The 12,782-nt window shown below is 35.7% G+C and overlaps 1 protein-coding gene across 7 annotated transcripts in view; it reads left to right on the forward strand.

Moving 5' to 3' along the window:
• Window positions 1-12,782, forward strand: part of ATP2B2 (ATPase plasma membrane Ca2+ transporting 2) — a gene marked incomplete at both ends in the record, with an annotated part of 149,395 nt that overhangs the window by 73,108 nt on the left and 63,505 nt on the right. For 5 of the 7 annotated variants that reach the window (XM_081316839.1, XM_081316840.1, XM_081316842.1 and 2 more), the window contains 4 exons: window positions 2,301-2,342; window positions 4,425-4,589; window positions 6,679-6,893; window positions 11,285-11,527. In XM_081316839.1, coding sequence (XP_081172965.1) covers window positions 2,301-2,342; window positions 4,425-4,589; window positions 6,679-6,893; window positions 11,285-11,527 — 665 coding nt within the window. The remainder of the gene's footprint in view (window positions 1-2,300; window positions 2,343-4,424; window positions 4,590-6,678; window positions 6,894-11,284; window positions 11,528-12,782) is intronic. The other 2 variants (XM_081316843.1, XM_081316845.1) reach the window with 1 other exon arrangement.

Below are 12,782 nucleotides of genomic sequence, written 5' to 3' on the forward strand. Positions count from 1 at the left end.
TACATGTATATGTGTTTGTATAAAATAAAATAGCTGCCCATTTTGATTAAAGTATTATATAATGGTTAAACAGTAAAATCAGTTTTACAATAATAGATTGATTCCTTGCTGAAGTTGTCAACATTACCTACAATTCCTTATTACAAATTCAGGAAAAAAACCTATACTCTAAAATTACTTACTCAAACATACATATTTGAGAGTTTGTATATAAATATATACATTCATTCCAGTGGAAAAAATTGTAAAGGAATGCCAATGAAATTACAGTGAATTGCTGAAATCAGTGTGGGATGATTTACAAGTTATCAAACACTTTTCTAGGGGAAATACTGTACTGAAGACTGAACTTTATTTTTTTTGCAGGAAGTTTGTTATTTCAAATGTCTTTAGTTATTTGACATCAATCAATAAAGATTGATTTCCTCAGAAATTTTAATGAAGGTTGTTCTTCTAAACATTGTTAATATTTTGGATTATTTTTCATGTATAATCTCACTAAACATATGATATCATCTGATTTGTCATAAATAACTAGAGTTATTAAATTTGCATATTTAAATACAATGTAACAATCTTTGTTTATGTTAGGTTTCAAACTAACAATGAAATATTGTAAAAAAGCATAAACTAAAGAGGCTGGAATTGTATATAATTTTTAATCATTTTAGCATGAATATATTTTAATAATATCTCTACCATTTTAAAAAATACTTTTAAAATGGTTAATTTTTATTAGTCTGAGGCAATGCCTAGATTTTGTTGCGGACTAAAAGCTTTATGGTCTTTGAGCTTCCCACTTAGAATTTGATCACCAATTTTCTTCTACATTTGTTGAAACTTTTGTAGAGCTTTCTGAACTGGAAAAAATTACCAAGGATTTCTCTGCAAAGTGCAGCCTTAGGAGATATCAGTGTTTAGGAATGGATGAGTACCAGGCAGCATGACCTGGAAATTATTGTGACTGCTTTGGACATTTCACTTGTATTCTGAATACATTCAAAAGAAAGGGGATTTATAAGTTGAAAAAAAAGAAGGTTTTTTTTTCCCCATATGCCTTCTACATATATTCCAGAAAAAAAATGTTCGTTTTAGGGGCCTGGAGAGAATATCAGTTTTAGTGCTTTGAAATGCTTTTAGTAGCCCATTTACTCTTCAGATGTCACAAAAAGCCACTGGGCTTATTATATTTTTTTCAATTTTTGGAAAAAAATCTCTTTAAAATGACACTAAAGCTCCGGGTTAAGAGTGTTGAACTATGGCTAGGTCAGAAATCTAAGCACCATGAGTGTTGTAGTCTCATGCTTCCAGCTGAGAAAGAGACTTTAAAATCATTAAGCTGGTATTGATTACAAACCAGATTATTATAATTCTACCTTCAAGTCAGTATTGGCTTCTGGTGACTGCCTGGACAGGCATCTGCAATTTTCCTGACAGGATTTCTGAATTGGTTCACTATTGCCTTCTTTCTAGGGCTGAGACAGAATAACTGGCCCAAGGTCACTCAGATGGTTTTGTGTTTAAGGCGGGCCTGGAACTCACAATCTCCCATTCTCTAGTCTGGTACCATCACACTAAATTTGTTCGTGATTAGATTAGATTAGATTAGATTATTGAAATCTTCTCTAAACTTTATGCCAATCCTAGCTGAGTTCATCCTAATACTTAAGGAGCCGCAGATGACAAACTTTTCTAGGACCTTAAAACACACTACAGGCTCCTTTGTAATATGATACATTTGAAGTTTTACAGACAGCATTTTAAAATGTGGTTACCATAAGACATCAGTATAGGAACTTCTGCATAATTATGAAACATTTGAAAAATGGCACTCATAGGATCTCAGTACTTGGTCAGAATGATAGAAGTGACATTATGGGGCCATGGAAAAGGGGCAGTTTGTGTCATGATGCTACTTTCATTGGTCTGTCGCCCTTTGCTCCCCCCCCCCGCTGCCGTTGAAAAAAACACCTGCTTGGATAATTTGGAATGATTAATTTAGGTGCTGAGTTACACAAACCATCCTGCCTTAAAATATGTATGACTGTTAATAATAATTCATGGAGAAGCAAATGTATTAATTTAGTTGCAAATGTTTGTCCAGGAAGATCATGTGTGCATATAAATATCTCAGTGGGCATTGCATTTTATTTAAAACATGATCATACTTTTTATTGCTTTTTAAAATTTGTCCTTCTCATGCTCTTTCTGTGTACTGATTGTTTATTGTATGTTTTGTTTTTTGTTTGTTTGTTATTTGGTGTGTTTTTTTTTTGTCTGCTACAATTTTCATCATGTAGGCAAAATGCAGGATGGGAATATGGAAAACAGCCAGAATAAAGGTAATGTTCTTTATATCAAGGGAGATGGTTAAAATTACTCTAGAAAGCAAAATATTAGTGAGATCTGAACTGAGAGTTTTGTTTGGGGTAAACGGTTAGTTTTTCCTTCCACAGAAGGTGTGTGTAGAGGTAGGTAGGAATGGGAAATCTCATCAGTGGAAATTAGGCTATTTAGAAGCCCCTGCCAGTTTTGGGATGTAAGTATCACTGCTATTAGAAAAAATAATGCATGGTGGATAAAACATAAAAATGACATTCTAAATAGCAAAAGTGCGATCTCATGAAAATGACCAGATCAAGCATATTTATAGAGAATGCTTTGCATTGTTACAATAAAAGAAAGTGTAAACAAGCAATTCATTTAAAGCAAGAAGTTTTAAAAAAAGAGTTAAAAAAGTAGCTTGTTATTACAGAAGTGCCAAAGAACTCCATTGCTTGTGGTTGTTTAAATCTTTATGTTGGAAGTAAAATTCATATCCTTTGTTAGTCTGAACAACTGAAATGTCTGAAACAATTCTTAATTAAATGAAAACAAAGAGAATAGTCAGCAAGACATTTTATTTTCTGCTAATATCAGTGAGAGTCTTATTTACTCAGTAAGTTTTATCAAAATATAAAAATTGTTCCTCTCATATCTTTAATAATTTTAACCGTATATGTTACTTAGTGAAAGCATTAGCCCTACAGCTGTGATAATCTTGGTTTATACATACAATATAGATACACACAAATACACACCAAAAAACAACACACACACACACACACACACATACACAATCATAAACATGCACATGCATGCATACAGTCTGGCATTGAAAGACTTGATTGCATATATTTAGTTTCCAATATTTTTCAGCAAGAATGTGACACATCAATATTTCCCTTATCATTTGTCTGTACAACATTTATGATATATAAACATGTATTTAATATATTATGTCTAAATATCCTTTTTGAGCTGAAGAAGAAAATATAAATGAAAGAAAACAGAAAAGTTTTGAGTAGCATATTATTTTGTTGATTTTGTTGGTTTTTTTATTGTTGTGTTTGTTGATTGTACACATCCAGAATCACAATTATTTTAGATGGGCAGCAATATAAATTTCTTAAATACATACATGTAAAATTATAGAATTAGGAAGTAATTTGGTTATCACTAATCTAGAATTGTTCTTGAGTCACTTCCATCAGTGTGTGAGCAAATGTGGGAAGTGGAGATTAACAGAACATCTGGTAGATATCAGATTACTTATCTCCAACCTCAGCTCTCTGATGATAAAGTGAAGTACTTCAGTGTTGATTTCCTTAAAGATTTTAAGGAAGACTTCATAAACATTTGTATATATACCGTAGATGCAGTCTATGTTGTGACTGTCATGGAGAAAAATTGGGAGTATTTTGAGATATTAAATTTTATTTATTTATTTATAAAATTTATAGGCTGTTCATCTTACATAACTCTGGGCAGTTTAGAATCATAAAAAAATAAAAACTATATAAACTCAAAACATTAAATTATTTATATATAACCATTGTGTGAATTCAAAGTATACCATGAAACACCATAGCACTGTTGAAGAAATTCCATTTATATCCCGCCCTTCTCCGAAGACTCAGGGCGGCTTACAAGCTTAGCAGTAGCCTTCATTCTATGTATATGCCTGCTTATTAGGGCTTTCACACCCACCCCCAAGCGGCATTATTACAAAGTCAGCTTAATTGCCCCCAACAATCTGGGTCCTCATTTTACCTACCTTGGAAGGACAGAAGGCTGAGTCAACCTTGAGCCTGGTGGGATGCGAACCTGCACTAATTGCAGGCAGCTGGTGTTACTTAAGAAGGCATTAGCCCACTGCTCCACCAAGGCTTTTATTTAATAATGTACCGTAAGATTACTCAGTCTGTAGTGAATGCATAGATTCATCCAGGCTGAAGATAAAGTAGCAAAAGATTTTATATCCAAAGTTCTTTATAGTATCAAGAATTAGTAATGGTTATTTATAATTCTATTAAAATTATAATCCTGGTTCTTAGCTTTTCTAAGGCATGTATAATCCCCCCAAATACTGCTTTGTATTTAAGCCAAACAGCAGGATGGGGCAGCTGCAATGGAGATGCAGCCACTCAAGAGTGCTGAAGGTGGAGAGGGAGATGATAAAGACAAGAGGAAAGCCAACATGCCTAAGAAAGAGAAATCTGTCCTTCAAGGGAAGCTAACTAAATTGGCTGTCCAAATAGGCAAAGCAGGTAAGATACATATTGATATTGTATATATTAAGTGAAAAACCCAAAAATAAGAGGCATCAGGTCTTATTTTTGCGGGATGTCTTACCTCTGGCACCACCAGCCCTTCCAGCTGGTCCACTTCTTGTGGGTCCAAAGGATCAGCGTCATTCTGCAGCTGCTTTCTGACCTGCATTTTGCAGTCAGGCCTTTCTGGAAGGCCTATGCAGCCAAGTACCGAGCTATGGATTCAATCCATAGCTCAATCCTCGGCTGTAGAGGTCTTGTAGAACAGAGCTATGGATTGAATCCATAGCTCAGTTCTTGGCTGCACAGGCCTCCCAGAAAGGCCTGTGACTGAGAAACACAGGCCTGGCTCGAGAAGACATCACAGAAGAAGTGGGCCGGTGAGGAGATGCCTGCCTGCAAGGTAAGTGGATGCGGAAACATCTATACCCCATTTGATATGAGAATTGCATTTTTTCAATTGTGTATTGCATATATCAGTGTTCTTAAATTTAGGTATTATACATTTTTATGAGACACTGTATCAAGTATGTATAGTGGAAAAGAATTTTTAAAATTTCTGAACTATACTAGTTGTAATAAACTTTTATTCCTGAATTTGTGCTGATGTTATGACATCAATGACTCTTAGATTTGCACATCTAACAATGTTCTCTTTATTTCTACAAATTAAAAACATCCTCCATCTTTCACTTTTCATGGTCAAAACTTGAAATGACTAATTTCATTTAAATTTAGCAGTTTGTATGTCACTTTGAATATAAATATGCAAGCTAATTACATGCTTTTTTGAAAAATGTGTTTATGATTAAACTACAAAGACAGAAGTTGCTGTAACAAGGTTAATATTCTGGTAATGAATACATAAAAAAAACATTTATCTTCTTTCTATATTAAACTTTCTGCATATTGTACTGTTTGAAATATACCTGTTTGTGATACATTCAGGAGACTAAGATATAATTAGAATAGGTACAAGTAAATTGACACATGCCAGTACAGCTGCAGGCCATTGGCAATTTAATATAAAGTGTTAGGAGAAGGAAGGCAATTCACCTAATTCCATACAAGTCACGTGGCTTTCCAGCATTTGCTAATTCATCATTGTTAAGAATGTGGGAGTTGGATCACCAAAAAAGCATTCACTGTGTTTGAAAGCTGTGCCACAAATACCAGGTTATTGAAGAAAATTCAAAGAAGGGAAATTCCTCATTCTCTTTTCTAGCAATTTTCCTTACTGAAATTTCTGATGGCTATTTCAATTTTCATCCTTAATGCTAAAAAGTCTGACATTTGAAATCAGTTACATAACTAAATTCACCATTCTTACCTACCTTTTTCTTCTGTTCCATAGCTATTTATAACCCTCCCCAAAATCCTTGCTCTAAAACAGGGGTGTCAAACTTCCAACATCACGTGACGTGTTGTGACATATCGTAATTTTTTTTTCCATTGCCGGCTATGGGGTAGGCGTTGTTTTGGCATGACGCATTCAGCCTGTGGGCTGGCAGTTTGACACTCCTGCTCTAGAACCTTCTCTTTCTTTTCTCCATTGCATTTTTAACACAAAAAAGTCCCCTTCAAGAATAAGAGAAAACCATTATAGCATTGATGGCATTATAGCATTTTATACTAAAGCCTTAAACAGTTGTGTCTTCTGGTGTCCCAAAGAAAAGCTAGTTAATTACTTGGATTTATCTTTTCTTTCTTTCTTTCTTTCTTTCTTTCTTTCTTTCTTTCTTTCTTTCTTTCTTTCTTTCTTTCTTTCTTTCTTTCTTTCTTTCTTCCTTCCTTCCTTCCTTCCTTCCTTCCTTCCTTCCTTCCTTCCTTCCTTCCTCTCTCTCTCTCTCTCTCTCTCTCTCTCTCTCTCTCTCTCTCTCTCTCTCTCTCTCTCTCTCTCTCTCTCTCTCTCTCTCTCTTAATTTATTTGTTGCTCATGTAACAAAATGGTTCTGGGCACTCGTATGTCTTAGACTAGGAATGTGCTATTTTGATGTAATATATAAGAGACTTTATTTTTGAAACGATGATTGTTACATCACACAAAAAATACTTTTACAATAAAAAATATATTTGTCTCTTCCAGGTTTGGTAATGTCAGCAATCACTGTCATCATTTTAGTACTATACTTTTCTATTGAAAACTTTGTTGTCAAGAAGAAGCCATGGCTGCCTGAATGCACACCTATATATGTTCAGTATTTTGTCAAGTTCTTCATTATTGGTGTGACTGTGCTTGTAGTTGCTGTTCCAGAAGGACTTCCACTGGCAGTTACCATATCCCTTGCTTATTCTGTAAAAGTAAGTAGCAGTCTGAAAACGAATGTAAAATTTAAAAAAAAACTTATGCACAATTCTTTCAGGATAATGTTTAAGGTAAAGGTAAAAGTTTCTTCTGTCCAGTCATGCCCAATTCTAGTAGATGGTGCTCATTTCATTAGCCAAGGGAGTCAGCACTGTCTGAAGACATTTCTGAGGTCATTTGGCCAGCATGACTATATGATAAGGCCCACGGAATGCTGTTACCTTCCCACTGAAGTGGTATCTATTGATCTACTCACATTTGCATGCTAGGTAGGCAGGAGCCCTGTTGCGCAACACTTAGTTCTTGAATCCAACTGACAAGCTCAGCTTCTTTAACCTCTGAGCCATTGCACCCCCTTAGGATAATGTTATTTGCCAGTAAATCTTTTCAAAACAATCCTATTTTGTTAGCAAATTAAACTAAACTATACTTGTGTATGTGGTTGGAACAGAAGCTAATCTTAAATATTTAAGGTCAAAGAAGTGATAATGAAGATTTTCATTAGGAGAATAAGTATTACCTACTTACAGAACTAAGATGTTATTACTGAAGCTGTATGCACTTGCTATTGTGATAAGCACACTTTGTACTCTACCATTGCCATTAACTGTTAGTGGAACTCCTACGGAGGTTTTGAAGGCAGGTGGGGAGGGAAGACAATTTGTTTTGAATGCTGGAGTGTCTCCTGTTCTTTGATGCGTTTTATTTCATACTGTAAAAAGCTGCACAATGGCCAATATTTGCTTAATTTTTCTAATGTATTCAGTAAATAGTCAGATTCTGCTTCAAGGATTCTAAGGCCCAAATCTCTGTTTTGTTGTCCAGGTTAGTTTTTTTTTTCTTATCCAAGTCCATGTGGCCTGAAAGTTTGTGACAGAAGATAATTCAATATTAGCCCAGTTTCATAGCCCAGTTTGTGGCCATAACAAAAGCTGAAGGCTCGCAGGAAACTATTTCTGTCCACTTAGCAATTTCACTCTGTGTTCTTTAGTTTGTTTTGGGATAGATAGTAACAGTAACAAAAACAGTAACAAAATAACAGAATTGGAAAGGTCCCTGGAGGTCTTCTAGTCCAACCCCCTGTTCAAGCAGGACACCCTATACCATTCTGGACAAATGGATGTCCAATCTTTTCTATGATGGGGCATCCACAATTTCTGAAGGCAGGCCGTTCCACTAGTTAATTGTACAAAAGAGGGTTTTTAAAGAAGTCTTTTAAAAAAAATCAGTATTGTAATGCCGTATATTATAACTGTTTAACTTGATGGTTTTATTGTACAGATATAGTCAAGTAGGAAAGAAAAAAGGGGCAGCTGACACAATTCTCAACATTAAATAAAGATTTAAGGTGTAATTGAAAAAAATTGGATAGAATTCTTTTGCTTACAGTGCAGGTTTCCCTGACGTATATATTTTATGCAAGGTTGGATCTGGATTTATTTGGCTTACAGAGACAATATAGTTGTGAAATTATCTGAAGGACTATCACACATAAGAGGGAGTGCAATTATTTCCCTAAGGAACAGGACCAGAACAATTGGATTAAAATGTCAGGGAAGGAGATTCAGGCTAGGCCTCAAGAGGAACTTCCAATCTGTATGAACTGTTAGCCAATGATGCAGATAGTCTCGTAAAGTTTCATGCTGTTTTCCAATTATGCCTGATCCTGGATGGGAGAGCTTTGCCCATGGTCACTCATGCCTTAATTACCTCCCGAATGGACTATTGCAATTCACTTTATATGGGGCTGCCCTTGAGCAGCCTCTGGAAGCTGCAGCTGTCACAGAATGCAGTGGCCTAGGCAGTTATATGCACTCCTCAATTCAGTGCATATTACATCTCTGTTCTACAAGCTGCATCAGATGCCAGTCTGCTTTCAGGTTCAATTCAAGGTGTAAAGCCCTTCAAGAGATGTGCCCAGGTTATAGGGAATATTTTTCTCCTATTATATCTAACCATCCATTAGGTCTGGAAAGAAAGACATGTTTTGTCTCCTTTCTAACAGGGACCGCCATCTTTTCTATCCTTTTGGAACATCACTTCCCCAGTGATTAATTTGAATCAGTGCCCTCTAAGGGCCTTCCAACTCTGTGATGCTATGAGGTGGTTTACAAGTTGTGGCAGGAAACAAATGATGTAGAGTCATGGAATATATTGTTGTTGTTATATTATTACTTTCAGTGACTTTCTGTGCATATACCTTTAAACAGAGAGAGAGAGAGAGAGAGAGAGAGAGAGAGAGAGAGAGAGAGAGAGAGAGAGAGAGAGAGAGAGAGAGAGAGATCTGAAGGTACATTGTGATCTGAAGCTTTTTTTTCTTTACAGAACAACCTGCTAAATTAATATTATGTCAGCTGCTGTCTGTATTCATACTTGTACTTAATTTGATTCATCTTTGCTAAATAGTTTGACATAAGCAGGCTCTCAGGTCTGTGCAGCAAAACCTTTAAAATATTGTTTGATCCCTGTACTGCTATCAACATTCTGTTAGCCCTAGAAATCTTAACTTTCCAATTCAAGGACTCTAAAATTTATTAAGCTGGTAGCATGCAATCATGCTAAAGAGTGAGATGAAAAAGTCAACCCAGGCTGCTTTAAAAATAGATTCCTTACTTGGAATTCAAAAGAAGAAGAGAAAGGAAAATAGAACTGACAATGCATTAGTGCCATTATGTAAAATTATGATGAGACTGTAATTGGAATTCTATGTACAGTTTTGGTTATGCACATAAAAAAAACCTCTAGACCTGGATAAAGTACAAAAAAGGATACATAAAATGATGGGTTATCATCTGGCGCTTTCTCTAGGAGATACATGAAATAAGGCATAATATGGCAGATGTGGATAGAGATAAATTTTTCTCTTTCCCTGGAAGGTTAGAATTCAGGGTTATCCTCTGATATGAATGCAAAGAGATAAAAGGATGTCCTTGTTTACATAATAGAGTTACACCATTGAAATTGTTGCCATCTGATCTAATGTCCACTAATTATACTTTTAGAGAATGCATGACAAAAGCCAGTTAACATTGTGGTTAATATTACTTTGCATGAAGTCCCATTTAAAGTTTGATCAATTTACTAATTCTTACCTAATTTCCCATTTTAATTCCTTAATGATTTGCTCTTCCATTTTTGGTTCCTATTCTCAAGCTTCTTCAGTTGTGCAGCATTCCCTTAGAATCTTCTCATTGAATACATCTGTTCTGTTGCAGCCTATGACCATCCCTGTCTGAATGTCAGGGACAACCCCTTTTTATAGTCAACAGGCTGGAAGAAACCCAACCAAATTTATTTACAAAGTGTTCAAACAAGAGTTAAACGAAAAGCGCAAACAAGAGTTAAACAGGAATAACAGACCAGGACTCTAGCAGAACATCTTCAAATGGTTGCCTTCAGCAACCAGCACCTCCCACACCTTCCCCTTTTATCAGCAGTCCCAATACATGGCTTCTCATTGCCTTCTCCTGAGTTGCCTCATTGCCTTCCTCTGTTCTGCTCTGCTGGATTGCCTCTGGTTCCTAGCGTCCCTGAATAGATCCATCTGTGAATCATCTACCATCCAATACCTCATGCTCACACGGCTGAGTCTGAGGAGGAACATGATGGGAGGGGCCAGGCTGAGAGTCCTGCAGTGCATCACAGCCTCCCTCTGATACCAAAGGCTCTCCAAACCCCTCCTCCTCCTCCTCTTCAGAATCATCAGATTCAGCTGCCGATACCACAGGCTGATGCTGAATCACAACAACATCTCCTTTCCTTTTCTTTCTGTATTATGTTCATAATTTTTACTAATACTTGTTGGGGGTTACATACACTTAATTCCAAGGCATCATGAGGGTAACAGGTTGGATAAAGGTTATTAAATTAATAATGTTGGTAAAGGAACAATTTTCATTAGACATTGTTAATATAAAATTAATACTCTAGTGAAGACTATTTGCTAGAAATAATCAAAGAGGCAACTCTTAATTATTTATTGACACTTTATGGCAATGAGTAAGTAGCCACTTTATGTCTTTCTGTTTTCAATATTGTAGAATTCTTTGCCTCATATTCTTGAAAAGTTTCAAAATCATCTTTATTTATTTATATTTATTTATTTATTAAATTTATATGCCACCCATCTCACTGTTGAGTGGCTCTTGGCATGTGTATGAGTCATATTAATTTCACAGTTTCAGGAAGTGAATGCAAATGAATTTTGTGTACCTGAGCATATATAACTGTTATCAGTAATAAATATAATTGATGAATATTAACACATTAATTTTTATAAGGTTATTGTCTTACACTGATATTTTATAAAATTTAAAAATAAAATTATTTTTAAATGATTATGCATTCTATAAGAATGAAATATTTATCTGTATGCTTTCCCTTTCAGAAAATGATGAAAGATAACAATCTGGTCCGTCACTTAGATGCATGCGAGACTATGGGAAACGCTACAGCCATCTGCTCTGATAAAACAGGGACATTAACAACTAACCGAATGACAGTAGTACAAGCCTATATTGGAGATGTCCATTACAAAGAGATCCCCGACCCAGATTCTATTCCAGCCAAAACAATGGATTTGCTGGTTAATTCAATTGCCATCAACAGTGCTTACACTACAAAGATTCTGGTGAGTCGATTATTTTCAAAAACAAAAGGCTGTAAGGCATGAATGTTGGCTTGGGAAACTGGTATTTAGAAATCCCTCTTATTTTTTTTTTTTAAATAGTGAGCTGATGTAATAATCAACAGTGTGACAAAAAGGCATTGGTATATCTTCTCTTTTGTGTATATTTGTATCTCTGTCTCTATACCAATATATATCACATGCATTCTGTAATTTACCAGCAGATAAGCCGCACTGTATTTAGTGTCTATATTTTTTCTGAGTAAGTGCAAGAATTAATTTTCAAATTAAAAAATAAATTTCAAAAGATGGAAAAAGTTGCTTTCTGTATTTTTGCGCTTGAACATAATCCAAAAATGTTTGTTTAGAACCCAAGCTGGCTAGAGAGCACAACAGCTATCATAACATAATTGTCAACCTTAAGCCCAGAAACAACACTGAGAAATCCAATTGACTTTAATCCTTTATTTGCTTACATCTAATGGACAGAATCTTGTCAGACTTAAGCTAGATATACCCTGAACCTCTTTCCTCCTCCCTCATCCAGTTCAGGACTGCTCAGTCTCTTAATCTGGGCCTTTCTTTGGGAAAGCTATATGTTGACAAAACTTTCTCTCACTGCTCCTCAGTTGTGCACATTCTATCACAATAATATTTATACTGAACTTTCAGTTATCTTATATGACTTGTAGTATTCACTAGAGTGATATTGCAAGACGTTCCCCATTGTATACGTGCTATTCTGTTCTTGAATTTCCCCCTCACAATAATAGTTGCATGGAGTAGATTACACTGAAAGAGAGTGGTGACTTAAAATGCACCTAAACCTGATCACTATAACACAGTACCTATGATATTTATGGGAACCCTGAGAATTACATTAGCATTATTCCACTAAGGGCAGATATTCAAACCGAGCATGAAAGACAGTGGCCTGCCTAACATGCAGTGGTGGGATCCAGCCAGTTTGCACCAGTTCGGCAGAACCGGTAGCTAATTTTTTGTTGCCCAGCCCTGGAATGGACTTCCGGAAGTGGCATCCACACAGAGAACCGGTTGTTCACATATTTGAATCCCACCACTGCTAACATACTATTAGGAAACATGATGACATCATAGAAACTCATATCCAATTAGATTTGGCTAGATGATATTGACAGCAAAGACAAAGAATTCCTTCTATTATTGGAAAGATATTGTGAGACAAAAGAATATGCCCCCCTTGCCATGTGTCACTGTCAATTTCATTGCCAGGGAG

The sequence above is a fragment of the Vipera berus genome (genome assembly GCF_964194415.1).
Source record: "Vipera berus genome assembly, chromosome: 2".
Taxonomy (NCBI): Eukaryota; Metazoa; Chordata; class Lepidosauria; order Squamata; family Viperidae; genus Vipera; species Vipera berus.